The sequence below is a fragment of the Cebus imitator genome, unplaced genomic scaffold (genome assembly GCF_001604975.1).
Source record: "Cebus imitator isolate Cc_AM_T3 unplaced genomic scaffold, Cebus_imitator-1.0 Scaffold228, whole genome shotgun sequence".
In the NCBI taxonomy this organism is placed as follows: Eukaryota; Metazoa; Chordata; class Mammalia; order Primates; family Cebidae; genus Cebus; species Cebus imitator.
The window spans coordinates 3,863,737-3,887,737 of record NW_016107543.1 but is presented as its reverse complement, the minus strand read 5'-3'; the positions used below and the strand labels follow the sequence as shown (position 1 = coordinate 3,887,737).

Below are 24,001 nucleotides of genomic sequence, written 5' to 3'. Positions count from 1 at the left end.
ACGATTTGCTGCTTTGTTTTGCTCTGTGTGTCTCCTCCAATTCTTTGTCTGGGACACCAAAAGCCTGGAACTGCATGGCACCATCTGGTAACAGTATGATGCTCAACACCCTTGGCATTTGTTGTAAATTCCTGCTAATAAATATGATTTGAAGGTTGTTTTCTGTTTTTTTGTTTTTAATTTTTAAGTTCAGGGGTACATGTGCAGGTTTGTTACACAGGTAAAATTGTGTCATGGAGGTTTGTTGTACAGATTATTTCATCACCCAGGTATTAAGTCTAGTACCTATTATTTTTCCTGATCCTCTCCCTCCTTCCATTCTCCACCCTCTCATAGGTTCCAGCATCTGTTAATCCCCTCTATGTGTCCACATATTCTCATGATTTAGCTATCACTTGTAAGTGAGAACATGCCATATTTGGTTTTCTGTTTCTGCATTAGCTTGCTAAGGATAATAGCCTTCAGCTTCATCCATGTTTCTTCAAAGAACAGGATCTCCTTCCTTTTTATGGCTGCATAGTATTCCATGGCATATATGTACCACATTTTTTGTTGTTGTTAAAAAAAAAGATAAACTGGTTGTTTTAACATATAACATATAAGGTTTACACCAATAACATTTGATATTTTCCACTGATTTTAGTGAACTTCTCTTTCAAACAGATCATACTGGTTTTTGGTAATGTCCCGTCAGAAACAACCCACCAAGAATCTTTGCTTTCTGTTTATTCAACAATCAAATTGCCATGCAACAATTATGTAATTTAAATTTTATAATACTATCTGAATGGATTTGTGCTGATCATGGAGAGGTATGGGAAGATGTTGGAATCATAGAACAGTACACATTTCAGATTATCTAGTTCAATTTCTGGCTGACTGAAGTAAAGAATGTTGTTTAAGGCATACCACAAAGGAATTTCAATCTAGTTCAAGACCCAAGATGTGAAAACAAATAAACATGCTTAGGGAATAAGTTAGTGAAAAAGTGATTTTTATGAATGTCATAGTTCTAAATTGCATTGGGTCAGATCTCCTGCCAAAATCTACTGTTGTTCTGTGACTCTTATGATTTCTCCTTTTAATTCCTATTTCATCTTATTTTAAAGTATGTACACCATTCATGTGCAAATGAATCAAGGTTGAGATGGTTTTTCAAACGGTACATTCAACAAAGAATAACCACTATGTGGATCCTTCCTTCCTTCCAGTGAATTTACACTTTGTTTCACCACAAGATAGGCATAACTTTGAGAATAGAGACTCTTAGAGAAAACAATCCATAGAATAATACAACCTTGAGAAATTCACTACGAATTTATTAAAAATAATAAAAAGGGGTTACGTCCTGTACCATTCTGTTACTTTGCTTGCTCAGCAGAACCTAAATTACCATATTAACAAATAATGTAAACATTTCAGAGATGCCTGTAGTCATAGGAAACATTTATCTGTAAACAGTCATATTCTTGTTGACTTTATTGAGTTGAAAATAGTCCCATTAATCATTTGCGTTGCTCATTCTGAAATTAGTAATTAGAAATCACATTATGTTATTCACAGTATTTTAAAGTAAGAGGGAAAAACAAGAAGAGTTTAGCCTCCAAAATTACAGCTGAATTATCACTTGGATTGATAACCTCAAAAGTCACGTAAGGTTTGGCATGCCAGAAACCTGTGGAGACAAAATGTGATGATCTTGTGACAAAAATGACAAGCCAATGAGTCAAAACTATGATTAACTTAATAAGAGCGGGAACTCTTAATGGACATACATGTAAATGCCAAACTGATTAGAGAATCTTAGTGGAAAAGGGTGCCGTAAACAAAACAGGAAGCTTTCCAGTTGGACCAACGCCCAGTGGAGAGGATATATAAAAGCCCCAACAAGAGAGGATTCATTTGTACATCAGAAACCTCATCTGTCTAAGAAGCTGAAAGCCAACTAGATGCCCATCGCCATGGATTGCTGTGTCCCCTACGGCTGCAGTGTCCCCACCGGGCCGGCCACCACTATCTGCTCCTTCGACAAATCTTGCCGCTGCGGAGTCTGCCTGCCCAGCACCTGCCCACACACAGTTTGGTTACTGGAGCCCACCTGCTGTGACAGCTGTCCCCCACCCTGCCACATTCCCCAGCCCTGTGTGCCCACCTGCTTCCTGCTCAACTCCTGCCAGCCAACTCCAAACCTGGAGACCCTCAACCTCACCACCTTCACTCAGCCCAGCTGTGAGCCCTGCCTCCCAAGAAGCTGCTGCTGATGGATGGCTACTTTGCTCAGTGCCCGAGAATGAAGAACCCAGAAGCTGTCTCTTCCGTATTCACTTGCCTCAGTAGTTTACCAGATGTTTAAGTAGACCAGATGGCCTAGATAGGAAGAACTTACCTTTGGTTTTAATGGAGGGAAAATAACCCAATAATTTTTATGGTTATTTAGCTGAATGACCATTTGGTTCGTGTAGGCAGGTGAATGTGTTTTATTAGCAAAATACCGTTTCAGTCTTTAAGACCTCAGAATACATGTTCTTGGTCATATTTCTTCTGGCTCTTATTTCTTGTATTGGGTATTTTCATAGAAGCAAAAGAATTTCTTGGCAGGTTTTCAAATAAACTTTATTTCTCTGGCAAGATGTGTCCTTTGTTTATGTTAGTTTGGGGTATATTTCTTCCATAACTGCTCCTCACCTCTGAAACTAGTCACCAAATCTAGGTTTTAGTTATTCTTCCTGTATGCTAGCCTGACATGCTGCTCACCTCCCAGTCACTGCAGAATCACTCAGCATTAGAAGGTAGTTATTCTTCCTGCATGCTAGCCTGACATGCTGCTCACCTCCCAGTCACTGCAGAGTCACTCAGCATTAGAAGGGAACTGTTGTTCCATACAGAACAGCAGCTTCATAAATCACGGAGGCAGCTGAGAGGTGGGTGTTTTTAAGCCACAGGAGGTAGTTGGGAATGACTGAATGAACAATGCACTGAAGAGGGTGAGGCAGAGAAGACAGAAATACTAAGACCTGGACACTAGGGATTCCCCAAAGCAAAGGGGTTTGGACTGAAACTTTGAAGCAATGGAAGATTTGAAGCAAGAGATTGTTATAATCGTGTTGCACTTCAAATTGTCTCTTTTCATTATTAATCTTTGACTTAGGTCTTCACTGTCCCAGATCTCTCTATTGACTATAGAAAGATGTAGTTAAAACTGGAAAACTTCTTGGGGGGGTGTGTGTGTGAGTGTGTGTGTCTGTGTGTGTGTGTCCGTGTGTAGATTTTTAGCACTCCAAAAATCTACCATATCATCAAGGATCACCATGTTTTTCCTACATTAGTTTAACAAAAAAAAAATCCTTTGTTTTTAAAAATAAAATGCTTAGTATTTCTGACACATAGTTTAAACTTCCATTTTTAACCACATAAAAGGTAGCTCAATGCCAATAGGTCCTATATTTAGTTTTTAACACATCGGCTCCCAAACCATCTGAGGCAAATCATCTCACCTCTCTATGACTCAGTATCATCCCTTATAAACAAGGGAGAGTAATTCCCAGGTCTCCTAGACCACTGCAGAGAAAATACATTTTAATAAAGTACTGAAAGTCTCGACAATAAAAGAGATGAGCTTGTTATAATAAACTTGTTACATTACAACTGTTGCTAATTTGTAACCTTGTCTTATTTATGATTAGAGAAACATAATGTGCTGAGTAAACAGTAACAATTTCTGTAAGCTTTTATGGGGAACTCAAAGTATTGTTGTATCCCGGGTTAGAAGCTGATAGCTTTCTGCCATGAATTCTAATCCTGAGGGTCTGCAAGCCATGTTTCCTTTGTAATGTTTCCCTCAAAATAATTTTTTTCTTTTATTTTTTGTCTTTTTCCCTTAGAACCCAGTCTTTGTCCTTCCTATTTTAATGTATAACAGCTGCAATTTATAATAATATATTATGTGTATGAAAAATTCTTCCACCAGACTATAAACTTCATGAGGTCAAGGATGATGTCTATTTTGTTTATTGCTATATATCCAACACCTGTCACAGTGACTGGCACATAGTAACTGCTCAGAAAATGTCTGTTGAATTATTTTTAAAATAACAAGTGAAATACTAATCAGTCCTAAGTAAAATGGTGCACACTTTGGCAGGTATTCATACAAAGATAAACCTGGGGAAAGTTCATGAACCAGTAGATATCATGAATTCTCTCTTTCAAGCAAAGCTATAGAAACCTTTTCAGATTTTTAAGTTAGTTTATATGCCAACCACTTTCTCTAATGGATGTGATTATTTATTTATTTGTATAAACTTTTAATATATGTGTTTGCTCTTTCCTATAAGGTTGCTCTCTTACTTCCCTTCATCTCTTTTTCTTCTCTTCTTTTGACGTTTATCTTTACCTTGCCTTGAATTTGATCTGTAATTTACTTCAATAATGATAATAATTGATTTTTGCATAGCACTACAGGGTTGTTCATGAACTTTCACCCTTTTCATTACATGTGAGCCTCAAAATAATTTTCTTAGTGGAGGAATATACATGTTATTAACCTGATTTTGCAGAGAAAAACAAGCAAGATAACCAGCAGCACTGGGAATAGTCAATGGCTGTTCCAACTCCTCACATGGTCCTCTTGACTATATATCCCCATTCCCAAAACATACTGAAATACCCTAGCTTGACTGTGATAAATACATTTTGAACAATCCTGCCAATTCCATTTTGCCCATCCTGAGCTATGCAGGGCATTCTGTTCGAGAGCTTGTGGTCTGAGACACCTCGCATCTTTGTAACCAATTTTCTAAGAAACAGGGCCCACTGGCCCATACAACCTGTACCTGCAACTGTGTAAGTGCCTACCCAACATCCTGAGTAAAAAACAACTTTAAATAGAATTTTGTTGTTAGGCACCCTCCTGCCTTCCCCTAACCTGCTCCTTCTGCTTCTGTAATAATCCGCTTGCTGTCCCCTGACCCTGAACTGATATAAAATGTTGACTGCCCTTTGTTCTGGGCCGAGACGTTAGAGCTCTAGCTGACTCTCGGATGCCGGCCATTAAAAGTTGACTCTCAACAAACTCAGAGCGTCGCACTTCTGTTTAAACTCGCTCGGATATAACAATACAAACATGCACACTGCTGCGCCCAGGTCTACAGGTGTGCCTAAAGGAGGAGGTGGGGAGAACATGAGAAGAACCATGGCTTGCAGGACACATGAGACCAAGCTGAGGGGAAATGATTTGAGGTGTATAAATGATATTGGCCACAAACCCACCTTGTTCTCCCTCTTAAACACTGAACTATGCCTGAAGTCTAAATAGCATACTAGTACTAGAATCCAGGTCTTTCCTCCTACAGCTACATTTGATTTCAGGAAAAAAATGCAACACCTTGTAAAAAAAGAAAGAGAGAGGGAGAGAAAGGGAGAGAGAGAGCATGAAATCAAATGTCAACAGATTAATCTAGCTCAGGGTTGTAAGTTTCCTTTGGTAACAATTTTAATTGAATTTTAGTTTTGTATTCTTATTTTATTTAGTCCTTACAGACAGAAGCTAAACATTCAGCTTGCCCACAATTAACAGTGAAGGAAACAAAGCAAGCCAGCTCTCAATAGAAGATAAATGACCAGTATGCACACGAAAGAATGTTTCAATCTAACTGAGTATAAAAGAAATACAAACACAACAACCACAAAATTTTGTTTTTCACCTATGAAATTGGAAAACACCTTTAAAATAAAATATCTATCAAAAATATAGGAAATGGGAATTCATATATATATATATACGTATATATATAAAATTGCATTTTAGGTTTTGGAGTACATGTGAAGAACATGCAAGATTGTTGCATAGGTACATACACAGCAATGCAATTTGCTGCCTTTCTCCCCATCACCTATATCTGGCATTTCTCCCCATGCAAATTCTTAATCAAACACACCTGGTGGAAATAGATAACTTGAAAAAAAAATAGGTAAATAGAACCATTCTGAAGAGCAGTATGGAAATAATATGAAAGGTCTTAAAAATACTGAAAATTAACATTTGTCCCTATAATTCTACCAAATAATTAATTCTGTTTCTGAAATAATAAAAAATATACACAAAGATTTATATGCAGAGGTGCTCTCTATTGCCACAATTATTGTAGAGAAAAGTTGAAAATGACCTCAATGAATAATAATACAAAATTTTAAAGTAAGTTAGAAGTGCAATTAAAAAATACTAGAAAGTATTGAAAGTAACACTATCAAATATTCTTTAAAATATAAGATAATTATATATATACATATACACAAAGGCAAGTTTCAGAACCTATATGATTTGAGTAATATAATAATAAATGTATACAAAATATTTTATAGTAAAAACTAGAATAAGTGTTTTTTAAAGTTTTTCCGTATTTCTCAATAGCATATTTCTCCACATTCATGTAATTTGGATCTTCAAAGGCCTCAAAGATAAAAGAAAGTAAAGTTAAGCTCAACTTTTTAAAACAAGAATACTTTATCAGACAAATTGGAATAAAGTGAAAGATTAAAAATCCAGCAGCACTGGAGAGCAGACCCACATATCACAGACCCACTGTCATGCAGTATTCCCCAGCAGGGCTGGTGTTGAAAATATAATAACAGACGGCTTTGGTGATACCTCATAAAGCTTGTGTTCCAGTGACAAACAGCAAGAGTAATCAGTTCAGATTTAGCAATGAACTCAAATAAAAGTTAATTAGGAAAATGGGGACTCTTTACGGAGTCTGAATGTCAAACAAATTAAAGAATAATGAGTACACTAACATAAACAAGGACCAGGAAAGAAGCCTCTTGACTGGACCAACTCCCAGTGGAGAGGGTATATAAGAGCCCCAGAGAAAGAAGAGACATTCAGACCTCAGAAGCCTCTTCTTTCTTTTCAACCAAACCCATAAATACCAAAGACACCCATCGCCATGGATTGCTGTGTCCCCTACGGCTGCAGTGTCCCCACCGGGCCGGCCACCACTATCTGCTCCTTCGACAAATCCTGCCGCTGCGGAGTCTGCCTGCCCAGCACCTGCCCACACACAGTTTGGTTACTGGAGCCCACCTGCTGTGACAACTGTCCCCCACCCTGCCACATTCCTCAGCCCTGTGTGCCCACCTGCTTCCTGCTCAACTCCTGCCAGCCAACTCCAAACCTGGAGACCCTCAACCTCACCACCTTCACTCAGCCCAGCTGTGAGCCCTGCCTCCCAAGAAGCTGCTGCTGATGGATGACTACTTTGCTCAGTGCCTGAGATTGAAAAAGTCAACCTAGAAGCTTTAGAGTTCACCTAGCTTAGTACCTGCAACTAATTTACTCTGCTTAAGAAATTGGGACAAGGATGGTACTATCACAATCACCCCCTGCAAAAAAAAAGAGACCAAGAAATTTTCAGTGACCATTTAGCTATAGCCAACTGCAGTTTGAATAGGTGGGTGCCAACAGCTTCCTGAAGCTGTTCGATTCCTTCATATTAAAGTGTCTCTGTCTGTGGGTGCTTCGGGAATTCTGTTTCCAGTCGTGGGTCATATCTTTCTGAAAATTAAGGAAGTTCTTCATGATTATCCTAATAAACGTTACATTTCTGGCATAGCACAAATGTCTACAATTACTTCTGTTTATTTCTGTTATTTCATTAAATATGTTTCTTCACTTTGAGCATCGGCATTTTAAGAAAAACTGGAAGCATGTGAAACTGAAAATGGTGGCAGTATGGACAAAAATTTCGTAATTTTGCGGTTCTTGTCGTTCTAAGAAAATTAAACGTCCTTACATATAAGATGGCCTAGTACATCGGCATATTTGAAAGTAGAGTTTTCCTGACTTGTCCTCCCAAAAAATGGTTTCAGGCAGGTTGAGAAATACTGAACATTACCCAAACACCAACTATGACAAAATATATAAACGAATCCAGATGACACGATCTATTTATAAAGAAATTATAATATAATCATGTAAGTATTTATTCAACTAAAATTTATTAAATATCTATTGCATGTCCTGTGTTTTATTGTATGCCAAAAATAAGCTAACCATCTGGCAAGTGAAGCAAATACAAACACAGCATCCATTTGTTTCTTCCTACAGTTAATAATTATTTATCCAATGCCTATTGCTATGTTATAATGAAAAATATGATGTGTTCTACCAGCAGTATTAGTAAAGTTCTGTGAAATCATGAAATTGAGAACACTGAAGACGGTTGTCATGGGGGTGAAGTGGGAAAGACATAGGCAAGGAGGAATTGGCTGCAGCTAGTCATCAAAGGGCTAGGCAGGAAAAGAAAATGTCAAAGAAAGACTAGACAGTGGAGTTATGTCATCAATCGAGCCTAGGAGCAGAGAAGAAGGAGAGAATTCGAGATGGAAATACTCTGTTCTGCTTGCCCTAGACATGTCAAGTTTGAGACATGAGTAGCTGTGTCTAAGTGAGGAGTTTGGAAAGCTATTCTGGAGAAGAAGAAGAAATATGTAGGCATGTGCAGAAGACAGTGTAAAAGTTCTCAAGTACTTGCAGAAAGCGCAGTTGCATATACGCTGGCGGAAATTCCAACAGGCATAGCAAAGAGTGGCTGCTGGGTGATTAGAAGCGGAATGGAGATACCAGAAGTCATTCACTATTAACAGACATTGAGGTTCCTGCCTCACCAGGGTAGAAAAAAAGAATTGGAAAAAAAAAATTAAAGAATCTAAGAAGCCTGTGGGAAAGTATCAAGTGGTGAAACAAACATGAAATTGGAGTATCAGAATGAGAGGAGTAAAAAAAAAATAGGAAATAAACATTTGGGAGGAAATAAAAGGCAAAAAGTTTCCAAATTTGATGACATATTTTACTAACCCATTCAAGAATCTCAACAAACTCTTAGCAGGATGATTGCTACTAATTACACATACACACACACACACACACACACACACACACACACCCCACCTAGACATATCATAGTCAAACTGACTAATAACAAAGATCAGTAGGATATCTTTTAAAATTTTAAGAAAAACAAACAAATCAAATAGAAGGCAGCAAAGAAAAAGGGAATGTCTGACTTCTCTTCACATAAAATGGATGTCAGAGGAAAATCAAACCTCATTTATAAAGTCCTGAAGGAAAAAAAATGTGAACACTACAGTCTGCAAAAACAACCTTCGAAATTAAAGAAAAATAAAAACATTCTAGACGAATAAAGCTGACTTTTTTTTTTAAGTGCATAAAGATCTAAGCTATAAGAAACACTAAGGAAGTCCTTTTGGTTTAAGAGTAATTTTACCTCAACAACAAAAAAAACAAATAAACCAGTTCAAAAATAGACAGAGAACATGAATAGATATTTCTTCAAAAAAGATATCCAAATAGCCAATAACCACAGGCAAAGATACTCAGCATTGAGTCACTAATCATTAGCAAAGTGCAAATGGAAACTACAATGATATACCATCTCCCACCCATTAGGAGCCTACCATAAAATAAATAAATAAATAAATATAAAAAACAAAAAAAGGTCAGGCGTGATGGTTCCCACCTATAATCCCAGCACTTTGGGAGGCCAAGGGGCAGGTCATTTGAGGTCAGGAGTTCGAGGCCAGCTTGGCCAACATAGTGAAACCTATCTGTACTAAAAATACAAAAATTAGCTGGGCATGGTGGTAGACACCTGTAATCCCAGCTACTCAAGAGGCTGAAGCAGGAGAATCACTTGAACCCAAGAGGCAGAGGTTGCGGGGCTGAGATCCCACGACTGCACTCCAGCCTGGGTGACAGAGCGAGACTCTGTCTAAATAAATAAATAAATAAATAAAATTTATTAGCAGGATAATTACAATACACGTACACACACACACACACACACACACACACACACACCACCTAGACATAGTCAAACTGCTGAATAACAAAGATCAGTAGGATATCTTTTAAAAATTTAAGAAAAACAAATCAAGTAGAGGGAAGCAAAGAAAAAGAGAATGGCTGACTTCCTCAAGTATTGCTGGTAGAAAGGCAAAATTATACAGTGACTGTGACAAACAATATAGCAGTTCCTTAAATAATTAAATGTAGAATTACTTTATGATCCTGCACTTCCATTTCTGGGTATATACCCAAAAGAATTGAAAGCAGAGTCTCTAAAAGACGTTTGTATACTTGTGTTCATAGCAGCAATTATCTCAATAGCAAAAATATTAAAAGAACCCAAGTGTCCATTGATAGATGGATGGTTAATCAAAATGTGGTACCTCCATACAATGGAATATTATTCAGCCCTAAAAAGGAAGGACATTCTGGCACATGCCACAACATGAATTAAATTTGAGGACTTTGTTCTAAGTGAAGTAAGCCAGTCACAAAAAGAGTTTATTCATTTACATGCTTTCACTTACATGAGGTAGTTAAAAGTAGTATTAAAAAAAAAAATCATAGCGATGAAAAGTAGAACAGCAGTTGCCAGGACATGAGGGCGGGTTTAATGGGCAGTTGTTTAAAGGACACACAGAGTTTCAGTTTTAAAAGATGAAAAAAGTTATGGAGAAGGACGGTGGTGGTGGCCACACAACATTTAAATGTGCTTAATACAACTGAACTGTACACTTAAAAATAGTTAAAATAGTAAATTTTATGTTACTTGCATTTTGCCACAATAAAAAAAATTTTAAGAGTAATTATACAAAATGAAGTTTTGGACTTCAGGAAGGAGAAAAACACTGAAAATGGTAAATACATGGGTAAAATATGATACTTTCTCTTTTTCCTTTTCTCAATATTCTAAAAGGCAATTATTTAAAGCAAAAAAAATGGCATTGTGGGGTTTCTATATACAGAGGTAAGCAATTTGACAGTAATAGCACAAAGAATAGAAAGGGGCAAAAAGAACTCTACTGTGGTAAAGTTCTCATACTTTACACAAAGTTCTACAATATTAATTCCAAGTGGACTGTAACAATATAAAGATGCATATCCTAATCCTGGGAGAACTCCCCCACCCTTTGGAAGAACCATTAAAAGATACAGACTTATAAAGCTAGTATAGAAAATAAAGTAGAATGTTCGACTAGAAACAAAAGAAGATGAGAAACAAAAGAGAAAGAAACCAAAAACACGTGGAAATAGAAAACAAATAGCAAGATGGTAGACTTTAAACCAACATTATCAGTAATTACATTAAATATAAAGTAAGTACTCCAGTAAAAAGTCAGAGGATGTCAGATTGGATTTCAAAAGAAGACCTAACTCTATGCTATTTAAAAGAGATTCACTTTAAATATAAAATCAGAAGAAAACTGAATGCTATAGTCTGAAAAAAAGATATACCATGCAAATAGTAATGATAAGACAGAAGTTTGGTCATTAAAATATTAGAAGATTTTTAAGGCTATATTTCATAATGAAAAAAGGGGAAATTCATTAGGGAGTCCTACAATTAATAAGAATATAACCCAGTAACATAGTTTCAAGATAAATAAAGCAAAAAAGCACAGAAATCAAGAGAGAAGTAGATAAATCCAAAATGACATTTGGTAATTTTAATAGCCCATGTCAGGGGCTGAGAGAACAAATAGGTAAGAAAATTACCAGGGATAAACAAGATTTGAATAACAGTATCAAACGATTTTCCCAGTTGCATTCATAGAACGTTACCCCTTATAATTGCAGAATATACATTCTTTTCAAAGGCACAAGGAACTCTCACCAAAATAGATTATATTCATGGCCATTAAATTATTCTCCATAGATTCCAAAATATAACAAAATATGTTGATCACAATGGAATTAAATGAGAAATCAATAAGATACTTAGAAAAATCACCAAATATTTGAATATTAAACAAACACAGTTCTAATAACCTATGGATCAAATAATACATAGCAATAAAACTTAACAAATATTATGAGCTAAATGTTAATGGAAACACAAGATCTAAACAATTTATGGGATACATATAGCATTGGATTAGTAAAAAACATACAGCAAATGATTATATTAGAAAATAAGATTTTCATCTTTATCACCTTTGTTTACATCTTCATCAATCATTTAAGTTTTCATTTTAACTAAATAGAAAAAGAACAATTAAAATTTAAAGTAAGTAGTAAGAAATCGGTAATAACATAATATCAGGAATCAATGAAATAGAAAACAACTGAGGAAATTAATGAAGCTAAAATTTGATTCTTTGAAAGGATTCATAAAGAACTTCTATTTAGTTATTTTTTATTTAGCAAATAATAATTGTGTATATGTATATTTGTGGGGTACAATGTAATGTTTTGATTTATGTATACACTGTGATAAGAGTAAATCAAGCTAATTACCATATCCATCACCTAACCACCTTACCATTGTTTTATGGTTAGAACATCAAAAATCTACTCTTTTAGCAGCTTTGAAATATGCAACACATTAGTATTAATCTGATGAACATCTAGCCAGATTGATGGGGGAAGTATGAGATAAAACACAAATTACCAATATCTGGGATTAAATAGTGTCTTATGTAGACACTACAGAGACTAAAAAGCATAATAGGATTATTATGAACAACTGTATTTCAGTATTTTTGCAACTTAGGTGAAGTGAACAAACTCCTTGAAAAAATGCAACTTTCACACAAAATGAAATAGAACAACTGAATAGCATTGTGGGGCTTCCTATATGTAGAGGTAAGCAATTTGATAATTATATATACATGCATGTGTATATATATATATATATATATTTTTTTTTTTAAATGAAATCTGTCTCTCACCCAAGCTGGAATGCAATGATGTGATCTCAGCTTACTGCAACCTCTGCCTCCCAGGTTCCAGCAATTCTCATGCCTCAGCCTCTGGAATAACTAGGACTACAGGTGTTTGCCACTATGCCCAGCTAATTTTTGTATTTTTAGTAGAGACAGGGTTTCACCATATTAGCCAGGCTGGTCTCAACCTCCTGCCCTTAAATGACCTGCCTACCTCGGCCTCCCAAAGTCCTGGGATTACCGGCTTGAGCCACCATGCCCAGACTTTTTTTTTTTTTTTTTAGTTAAAAAAAAAAACACAACTTTTTCACATGGGTGACTCCCGGAAGAGATGGCTTCACTGAACTCCATCAAACATTTAAGGAAGAAATAACACTAATCTTATAGAATCTCATGAAATAAAGATGAAACATTTCCCAATTTAATTTATGAAATGTATTACTTCATTCTCACACTGTTATAAAGAGATACCTGATAATTTATACTGGATAATTTATAAAGGAAGGAGGTGTCATTAAGTCACAGTTCCACATGGCTTGGGAGGCCTCAGGAAACTTACAATAATGGTGGAAGGGGAAGCAGGCATGTCTAACATGGGGGCAGATGAGAGAGAGCGTTTGAAGGAGGAACTTTCAAACACTTGCAAAACCATTAGATCTCCTGATAACTCATTATCACAAGAACAGCATAGGGGAAACTGCCCCCAGGATCCAATCATCTCCCACCAGGTCCCTATCCCAACACATGGGGATTTGGGGATTACAATTTGAGGTGAGATCTGGGTGGGCACACAGAGCCAAACCATATCATGAACTCAGTATATAACCTTGATACCAAAACCTAACAAGGCCATTACAAGAACAGAAAATTGCAGGCAATATTTCTCATGAACATAGATGTGAAGAGAAAATCAGTTTGCTAATTCTATCAACTAATTGAATAAAGCAACTTAGATAAATGATAATGTAAAGTGACCAAGTCATTCAATATGATTGATCATATTGCAGGGTCCCCCAGTTCATCCCCACTTCGTTCTTTGCCTTGGGAAACACAGAGTGCCTTGACCACCCTTGTGGCCCAGCCAGCTGCGTGTTTCCCCTGCAGCCTGAACCCGAGCCGGGCCTTGAACATTCCCAGGCACTGTTAAAGTTATTTAGGTTGTTGTCCAAAACAGTAAAAATCAAGCATGTTGCTGCACGTAGATACTAGCCCTGGCCCTGAGTCAAAGTTCTTAAAGCCTCATGTAAACGCTTATAACCTGACGCACAAATGTTAAAAGCAACAAGACAACTGCTACAGTGGAGATGCGTGCAAAGTGCTCTGGGAGGAGCCCATCTCAACATGAGGTAGTTGAATGACCTTTCAGCTGAGTCTTGACATGCGAGTTCATCCAGGAAAGGAATGGCAGAAGAGGATTTGACCAAGAAAACAGTACCTACAAAGCTTGAAGGATGACTGGAGCTTGGGATTTGTGAGAGAGAACACCAGGAAGGGAGCCTAGAAAGGTAAATTGGCACCAGGTTAGGAAGGTCATATTTGCCAAAGCAGTAAGTCTGCACTCCATAAGTGGAAAGTGAAGAAAACAGGTCTGTATTTTAAGAAAATGATGCTAGGTGGATGTTGTAAGATAAGAGCATATTATTATATGAAATAAACTACTTTGTTATTCTTTTATTTTTTTAAATCATGGCCTTTCATGATGTCTATTGCTTTTTCTCTATTCCCAATGTTTCTTTCAACTGATGATAATGTGCTATAGAAATTGTCATGGGTGATTAGCGACTATCTGGGGATGGTGGCATGGGGGTAAGAAGAATTTATCAAGATAATTGTAGGTCATGAAGGGCAAGTTTATTAGACAAGGTGTGAAAATAGGTTGCAAGGGAGCAACAGGCAGCACAGCAGAGAAGGAGCTGTCTTTAAGGAGACGAAGGCGTGCTGGAGATTTTGCAGGATGGTGCTTGTGCTGTGTGCTGAAGAGGCTTTGTGCAGTACTGATAACACTAAGGCTGCAGTGAGTTAACTTGCATTTTTCTATCAGCTGAAAGTCTGGTGATAGCTGGGTGAAGGAGGATTGTGAGTTATTTGTGCAGGAGGGCTATGGGCTATGTGTCCTGGACCATGAAGAAGATAGGTGAGTCTTATAGCTTATCTGCTTTATTTTTTTGTTTTTGTTTGTTTGTTTATTTTTGCTTTCCTGTGGTCCTGCCAGCCTGACTTCTTTTCCCTAAGGAGGGCATCACAGAAATGAATTCTGGGCAATTTCCATATTATACAATGGAGACTACAGCTATAGATCATTATACAACATTATCTAATTCATCAAGACTAACATAAATAGTCCTACCCTGCAGGACAATAACCAGTAACCAACACTTTACAATTAGAATTAGTGCAAGACAAAAGGAAATATTTTCCATTTTACCTGCAGTTACATTACTGCATTTTAGCTAACTGGAATCTGTGATGGACAACCAAAACATTGGTTTTCTTCAAAGATATTTTTCTTTTGACTCATTAAGTTACTATGAAAAGATAATTTTCTTTCAGAGAGTTGTGATTTTTCAAAAGTGTTTTTGAATCCTTGAACTCATGTTTGTTGCAAAGCAGCATCAACATACCATGAAGCACTCTAAAAACTTTTCGCATAAGTGTTGATGTGTAAAGAGAATCACTAAATTCAAACTCAACTCTGCTCAGGGAGTAATAATTCCTAAGAGACTATTTTAACTCACTTACATATGTTCTTCTGGTTCGGTTTGGTTTGGTTTCTGTTATCAGCTACCTAGGAAGCAGCACTCAAGATTAGAAGAAGAAATAAGTTTATTCTGAATCATAAATTTTTTAACTTTTTCAGATTAATATGTTTTTTTCCTATAATGTTCTTAAAAATTCTAGAGGCAATTTTCTCTGTGCACCTTTGAAAATGAAATACATGTCACGACTAAAGCCAAGCAAAGTGGAATAGATTATACTTCATAACAGAGGTGAAATTCAAGAGATAATTCAAAAAAGTCACACATCTCAAGTTCCTATCTGTCAGATTTGGCATCAGAGATTCCATCCAGTGGAATTACTCATTTGGAACCTGAATAGAATTTTATTTCCCAAGTTCCAGTATTTTTATACGTCTCAGAAGCAAAGACTCCTGTGGGTTCCTCGCCTCTTTTCTGAAGTATAATCACTGAGGAATTCCCAAGGGACTAAAAGTTTATAACTTAGAATTTTATATTTCACTCTTATTAGGAATACAGGTAAAATAGCATAACTTACCTAAAAATAAGAAATGTGGAGAAGGCAAGTTTCAGGAAGTCAAAGATCGTAATTCCAGCTCTAACCAATTTATATTTTAACTTACAGGAAACAAGTTATTCCTATCAGTTGTATAAAGAGACTTTTCCATTTGTATTCAGGTAGACATGGTTTGTATACACACACACACACACTCTCTCTCTCTCTCTCTCTCTCTCTCTCTTTAAACCCAGGATATACCTCACTCCTCCAGTCCTGTCAGCACATGCTCTAAGATCACAAAAAGCACTGGAAGATTGCTAACCACGCTGACCATTTTTATAGTGGTGGCACAAACAAATGAATATCCTTTTATGAGCTGTAAGACTAATTTTAAAGAAGACACAAGCAATCAATGCACAGAATCAAAATCTGTGGGAATATTAATTTCCTGATTTGTAATGAGTTGTATCTATAATTATTGATTGGCCAAATGTTCTCTTTCTTTTCTTATTCTGTCAAAAGGACGATGCTTCCTATGACGATTTTCTGAAATAAGTGTTTCGTCTTGCACATGGAAATGGTGTGAGCCCTGCTTTGGTAACCTAAAGTTATCCCTCTTTTATGAGGCATGCAACTCTTCTTCAGTAAATAAACAACTCTAATGAGACGTTTGTATAAAAACTGGCACCATCAATGATAAGAAAACATCCGGTGTAGTCTGTAAACACCCATTTTGGGGGGGGGGCTATATAAAACTCTCAGGAGGGAAGGAGCGTTTTGGAGTCAAGGCAACTGGTGTTTTGCAGCCAGTCTCTGTCTTTGCCTCTAGAAGGATGTCTTCTGACTGCTCCTCCATGCCCTGCTCTCCTGAGTCCTGTACCAGGGCTTCCTGTTGTGCACCTGCCTCAAGCTGTTCCATGGAGACAGCTTGTCTCCCTGGTTCCTGTGGTGCATCCCGATGTCAGACCCCTAGCTTCCTATCCAGGTCTCTCGGGCTGACCGGTTGCCTCCTGCCATGCTACTTTACTGGGAGTTGTAATGGTCCCTGCTTGGTGGGGAACTGTGCCTGGTGTGAGGATGGAGTGTTCACTAGCAATGAGAAGGAGACGATGCAGTTCCTGAATGACAGACTCGCCAACTATCTGGAGAAGGTGCGCAGCCTGGAGGAGACCAATGCAGAGCTGGAATCCAGGATCCAAGAGCAATGTGAACAGGATATCCCACTGGTGTGCCCCGATTATCAGTGTTACTTCAACACCATTGAAGATCTCCAACAAAAGGTGCATGTCCTGTTGCCCTAGTGCTCCAGCTTCCCGATCTATGGTTTGCTTTATCTTTCTACTAAAAGGGGCTGTTTTACGGAAGGAAACCAAGAGAAAGGAGAGTTCTAAGAGTTAATGGTACATAGGGAAGAGCACTGGACTAGAAGTCAGGAAACCTCAGCCCCAGCCCCAGAGCTACCTCTGATTACTGAGTAACTATAACAAAGTAACTTGTCTGTAGACTTTTCCTTCATCATCTATAGAATGCATAAAGACTGTATGACATCCAAAATCGCTTTTGTATGTGACACTGAACATTTATATTATCTGAGCACAGATCGTGAAATGCCATCTTTTTAACCACCTAGCCATTTTCTTCTCTCCCTGATGAATTTCCATTATTATGGGAGAGGATATAGTCATAATACAAACTACTGATGGAGGAAAACGTTAATAGCGTTCAACTGCCTAGGAATTGTGCAAAATGTCTTATGTTATGAAGAAAAGAAAACCTTTTTATTTCTCTATTTTGTTTCTAAATTGGCACTGCTTGTTTTCTTCATGAAGTGACACGTTTAACAAGGAAAGCAGGCTGAAGGCGATTTTATACTTTCTTATAAAGACTTTCAAAAGATAACTAATGGCATAGCTGTTGGATAGAAGTTTATTCAGGTTTCTCTCAAAGAATAATTTATTAAATAAGGACTTTCTTCCCAGATCTTATGCACGAAGGCAGAGAATTCTAGACTTGCTGTACAGCTTGACAACTGCAAACTGGCCACTGAGGATTTTAAGTCAAAGTAAGTTTAATTTAATTTATTTATGTTTAGATGGAGCTTCACTTTTGTTGCCCAGGCTGGAGTGCAGTGGCACTATCTTGGCTCACTGCAACCTCCGCCTCCGGGGTTCAAGCGAGTCTCCTGCCTCAGCCTCCCAGGTAGCTGAGATTACAGGCAGGCATGTGCTTCCATGCCCAGCTAATTTTTGTATTTTTAGTAGAGAAGAGGTTTCCCCATGCTGGCCAGATGGTCTCAAACTCCTGACCTCAGGTGATCCACCCGCCTTGGCCTCCCAAAGTGCTGGGATTACAGGCATGAGCCACTGTGCCCAGGCTTAATTTTATTTTGAAAACAATTTATGGCTCGCTCGCTCTCTCTCTCCCCACCCTTCTCTCTTTCTCTCTCTCTCTCACACACACACACACAAATATTCTCTATATAATATCTTAAAGTTAAGAATGTCTTAAAAGCTTGAATTTATCATTTCTCAGGAATTAAGAGAAATTCTGCATGTGGCTTCCTGAAGTCCATATGTCGATTCTCCATGTATCCCCTCACTTTGCACAGCATTCAACAGAGTAAGCTCTGGATTTCTCTTGTGCTGTGAAAGGTACGACAGTGAACTGTCCCTTCGCCAGCTGTTGGAGGCTGACATCAGCGGCCTGCGTGGGATCCTGGGTGAGCTGACCTTGTGCAAATCCAACCTGGAGGCCCATGTGGAGTCTCTGAAGGAAGATCTCCTTTGCCTTAAGAAAACCCATGAAGAGGTAAGGAAAGTGGCAACTCCGTTGAAGGACTCCAAGGGTGACATAGTTACACTAACAGATGATCTGTTGATGTTTGTGAATTGAACTAGGGCAGATGTTGCTTAAGCTGGACTCAAATTACCGGAGGCATTATTACTGTTCAGCCTGATCATTCCAGTGTGTCTCTGAGTTAAGATGTGAAATAGCCCCTGGCCAGCGCCAGAGGAAGAAATCAAACTCTTCTCCTGCCCTTGCCTTTGTGGAGAAGGTGAATAACTCCACAAATGGCTTTTCTTGGCGCTTTATGCCACCCCTAACTCCAATCCACAGGGTATAAAAATAAGGTTGAGAAACACACTGTGAAGGCCATTTCGAAAAGGGATAAAGACTCATACACTATCTGGACCGGTGTTTTTAAATATTCCACATTTATAAACTTTTAAAAATCATAAAATATAAAGCAATTGATATATTAATAAAGCTAGAAAATGAAAAGCTGAATGATGTAACAAATTACATTCGCTCTTTGAACATTTGTTGATGGCAATCATAGCTAACATTTATCGAGAACTTACTATGTGCCAGGACTTTCATAAGTTAATTATATGTAGATTAACTCTTCTAGATCTCACAATAACCTTCGGGAGAAATGTCCAATTATTATGCCCATTTTACAGATGAAGAAACTGAGACCCTTGTAAGTGGTGAAAAGAAATTCAGCCCAGGCAATCTGAATCAAAATCTCACACTTTCACCCACTACTCCAAAAAACAGAAGTAGAACACCATCGGATGTCAAATGAATTTTTTCTTCACCATTCTGTGACATTCTTTACGACATTCCACTTTCAGGAAGTCAACTTGCTTCGTGGACAGCTTGGCGACCGCCTCAGTGTGGAGCTAGATACTGCCCCAACCCTTGACCTCAACAGAGTCCTGGATGAGATGCGCTGTCAGTATGAAACGGTGCTCGCCAACAATCGCAGAGAAGCGGAAGAATGGTTCGCTGTTCAGGTCAGCACCCAGATCAAAAAAATAGCAGGCTAACAGACTTCTGCCTTTTTTGAATTCTCTAATAGTACCTGTGTTTCAGACAGAAGAGCTGAATCAGCAGCAACTGTCCAGCACGGAGCAGCTGCAGGGCTGCCAGATGGAGATCTTGGAACTGAAACGCACAGCCAATGCTCTGGAAATTGAGCTCCAAGCACAGCAAAGTCTGGTGCGTGAGGCAAAGGCAGTGTCTGTTGTGTCACTGATAAGTCAGGCCCTGAGATGTTAAGCCCTCTTCCATATCCAGGGATCACATGTCCTTGCCTTTCCCAAGTACTACCATTTACCCAGCTATTAATAGAAGCAGAAGTGGCAGGTCGACAGTTTGTATTGCTCTCTAAGATGCCTGGCCTTCACTCCTGGGCTTAAGTCTGATGCTTCAGCAGCTTCCAGAGACAGGGAGGGAGAAGCAGAGCGAGAGAGAGACCTCCAGGCTGAGGTCACTTAAGCATTCCAGCAGGTTTAAATTCTCATTTGATTCAGGCCAGTTTTCCAGGCTCACTGTCATATCTAAAACAAAGAATCATTTCAAACGTTTCATCCTACTGTTTCCCAGGATCTACTTCAACCTGACACTTCACTGCCACCCACTCCACTCAAGCAACAAGAACACCATGCGTTCAAGATTACATTCACCAGTTCTGGTCAAGCACCACTGTGTGCATTTCATTAGGTCCTGCAGAGCGTACCCAGAAGAATGACAGCTGAGCATTCATCCTGTGAGAGGCACCATGCTCATTTAAGCCTCACAATAACTTTATGGGAGAGATACCTTTATCCCATAACACAGATAAGGAAAACTGAGACTCAGATTAAGTCACTTGCAAAGGATGCAATTCTAAGAGGTAAACATGGAAGCTGAGTTCAGCCAGACGAATCCCAGAGTCTCTTCTCTCTCTCTCTCTTTATGTTTATTTTTTATTGATATATAATATTCATAAATATTTATGGAGTACATGTAATATTTTGTTGGATGCACAGAATGTGTAATGATCAATCAAGATATTTAGGGCATCCATCACCTTCAGTATTTATTAATTCTATGTGTTGTTGGGAACATTTCGAGTCTTCTAACAATACCCAGTGTATTGTTGTTAGCTGTAGTCACCCTTCTCTGCTGTCCAACATGAAAACGTATTCCTTCTATCTAACTCTGTGTTTGTACCCATTAACCAACCTCTCTTCATCCCCTTACCCCACATATACCCTTCCCAGCCTCTGGTACCGAGAGCCTCTTCTCTTAACAGCGCTATTCTACCCGTCCCTGCCAAGAGCGCAAACTCAATGTTTCCTTTAAAATGCTGTTGATAGTCCTTAAGCTTTACAAATATGTCATGGATTGCTGTAGTCATAGTGGTGGTAGTAAGAGCTGACATGTAGAACAGTGGTAGTACGGTTGGCACTGTCCTAAGTGCTTCACACATGCTAACTCTTAATCTTCACAACCCCATAATGAGACAAATACTTTGCATTCCCCAATATAGAGAATAAAACTGAGGCTCGTAGAAGGTAAATAATTTTCCATTAGTCACATAGCTAGAAAAGGTAGAGCAAGGATTTGAAAGTCTGGTGGCTGGGCACGGTGGCTCACACCTGTAATCCTAGCAGTTTGGGAGGCCGAGGCAGGTGGATTGCCTGAGCTCAGGAGTTCGAGACCAGCCTGGGCAACATGGTGAAACCCCCTAAAATACAAAAAAAATTAGCTGGGCGTGGTGGCAGGCACCTGTAGTCCCAGCTACTTGGGAGGCTGAGGCAGGAGAATCGCTTGAATCTGGGAGGCAGAAGACTCTGGCCCCAGAGACTGCACTTCATGGTCCTTTGGACAACGTTTCCTCCTGCAGACAGAATCTCTGGAATGTACCATGGCAGAAACTGAGGCCCAGTACAGCTCCCAGCTGGACCAGATTCAGTGCCTGATCGATAACGTGGAGAACCAGCTGGCTGAGATCCGCTGTGACCTGGAGAGACAGAACCAGGAGTACCAAGTGCTGCTGGACGTGAAGGCCCGGCTGGAAGGTGAAATCAACACGTACCGGGGCCTGCTGGACAGTGAGGACAGCAGGCAAGTTCCACAGTTACTCATTAAACCCCCCAGAGTCTCAGAGATGCTGATGTAAGAGAATCCTGTTTCCCCAACATCTGGCCCAGTTCAAACCTCCCTAATGTGTTCAGGGATCTTCTTAAAAGAGTGCTGAAAAGTAGCTGAGGCTAAGTGCATGACACGAGAAATATTTTTAAAATATTCTAAAGGCAGATTAATTATTAGCGTAACATGTCATGCTGGCACCTCCCTTTGTTCCTGTTTTCCACTGACAGAAAATCAGGAATAGCCCTAAGATAACATTTGCAAAATCAAGAAAAAAGATAAAAGACTATTCACTGCCACTGCTGCAGTGAACATGAAGTGGCAATTCTGGGTGCGAAGAAGAAATAGGCTTCTGTCGATGCTATTGTGCAGAGTTTTTTCAGAACGTCATTTATAGGGCAAATTTTGACAAGGTTTTTCTGAGTTGCCATTTTCTCAAGATTCCCTTGTTAAGCTTAGTTTAAAATCAATTTCCCCCCAGGCTTTCCTGTAACACATGTTCGACCACATGCACACCGAGCAATGCTTGCGAGCCATGCTCAGCCTATGTAATCTGCACAGTTGAAAACTGCTGTTTGTGAATGTGAAGGACAACAGGTGGAGGAACCAAAGCCAGCAGCGTCCTAGAAAGGAGATGGGGCTTCAAGCAGGGACGCCCGAACTGGAAGCACAAGTCCAGGGGGCTTTCATATCCTGGAATTGCCCTCCAGGCATCCTCTGCTATACCATTTCCTCTCCTCCTGGCTTATGTGTGGTATGCTGGGAGCCCATAAAGCATTCTTGCAAATCTCCAGATAAAAAGTGTTTTATTCCTGTAGCATGGTAAGTATAGCTCTGTGGCTGATTGCTGTTGATGGGATATTCATTTTATGGAAAAGGAATCATCTAAACCCATAACCATAGTTTCAATGTACATAAACCAAGGCTGAAAACATTTTTTAACCCCTCAGATACAAATAAATTAATGAACCCATGCAAAATGTCATATATCTTAGAAGATAGTTGTATGTATCTTTCTGAGAGAAAATTTAGGAATAAAATGTGATAAAATTTGTTTTTTGATTATAAAAGTACTAGATTCTCTTTTTTAAAATTTTGGCTCATTAAAAGGGAAAAGGTCACTTATGATTTCATCTTCCAAAGAGCCATTGTCAATATTTTCGTTTTTTCACATAGCTATAATCATACTTACATATGCACGCAGTTGTGTAATCTTTCTTTCATTTATGTCATCTGAACATTTTTAATTTTAATAAAAATGTAATATTGTATTGTGGCCATCATTTTACTGGTTGCATAATATACCATAAGGTGCATTGGTCTGTTATTGGATATTTAGGTTATAAGAATAATTATTCTCATGCATTTAAAAAACAAAGTAGAGAACTTCCAGAATGATGAAGTGGGGGTATATTTCCATATTCCTCCCTCTAAGTCTACCTAAAAATGCTGGAAACTACATATCAAATAGACATAAGAAGACTCTGAAAGGTAGAAGAAGAAGCCAAACCACCTAAAGATGTTGAGACCCCAGGAGTGACACTGTGGTGGGCTCCCTGGATTATCTTTTTCTCCCATATATCCCAAAGTGGGAGCTGGAGAAACCAATAACCAGAAACACCAACAGGTGCAGACAAAACAAGTAAACAAACAAGAAAAGCTTGCTCTGCTTAGCTAAAGAACCAGAAAAGAGGCAGCCTGGAAAGACAGAAAACCTTTAGACAATAACCACTCAACTCAGCCAAACACCACAGAAAATGTCATTTTTGCCCACCCCTACCCACACCAGGAAAGGCCAGGTAGCGAGTCCAGACTTCTGCCCTTCCCAGGCTATCACGAGGCACTCAAACTTCCCCACTGGGGTGGAGTCAGGGAAGCTAAGTGAGAGATCCAGGACTTTCATTCCTGCTATGAGATGTGGAAGCACCCCCCTCCCACCACCACCACCATCACAGTGTCAGTGGAGACCACACAGGCAGCCTAGACTTACCTCTGCAGGCTGCAGTGAGGCTCTTCTCTTTTCTCTAGGGCTAGTGTCACAGGAGGCCTGCTGGACAGCCAGGACTTTTTCCCTCCCCCAGCAGTACCAAGGCCA

The 24,001-nt window shown here is 38.8% G+C and overlaps 3 protein-coding genes and 1 long non-coding RNA gene across 4 annotated transcripts; 3 read left to right on the top strand and 1 right to left on the bottom strand.

The window, feature by feature from the left end:
• Positions 1-1,910: 1,910 nt before the first annotated feature.
• On the top strand, positions 1,911-2,628 carry LOC108281543 (keratin-associated protein 3-3-like). The gene has a single exon (XM_037727323.1). The coding sequence runs from the start codon at positions 1,950-1,952 to the stop codon at positions 2,259-2,261; it is 312 nt and encodes a 103-aa protein (XP_037583251.1). The 5' UTR covers positions 1,911-1,949; the 3' UTR covers positions 2,262-2,628.
• A 4,233-nt stretch (positions 2,629-6,861) lies between these two features.
• Positions 6,862-7,612, top strand: LOC108281571 (keratin-associated protein 3-3). Its single transcript, XM_017497197.2, has one exon. The coding sequence runs from the start codon at positions 6,945-6,947 to the stop codon at positions 7,242-7,244; it is 300 nt and encodes a 99-aa protein (XP_017352686.1). The 5' UTR covers positions 6,862-6,944; the 3' UTR covers positions 7,245-7,612.
• Positions 7,613-16,776: 9,164 nt separating this feature from the next.
• On the top strand, positions 16,777-22,951 carry KRT40 (keratin 40). Its single transcript, XM_017497170.2, has 7 exons — positions 16,777-17,264; positions 17,964-18,046; positions 18,636-18,792; positions 19,623-19,784; positions 19,864-19,989; positions 21,662-21,882; positions 22,388-22,951. Exons 1-7 carry the CDS (start codon positions 16,818-16,820, stop codon positions 22,485-22,487), a joined length of 1,296 nt encoding a protein of 431 aa, XP_017352659.1. The 5' UTR covers positions 16,777-16,817; the 3' UTR covers positions 22,488-22,951.
• On the bottom strand, positions 18,487-24,001 carry LOC119466783. The gene is made up of 3 exons (XR_005195262.1): positions 23,897-24,001; positions 20,265-20,330; positions 18,487-18,771 (listed from the first exon to the last, which is right to left on the bottom strand). It is a non-coding gene; the product is annotated as an uncharacterized LOC119466783 (long non-coding RNA).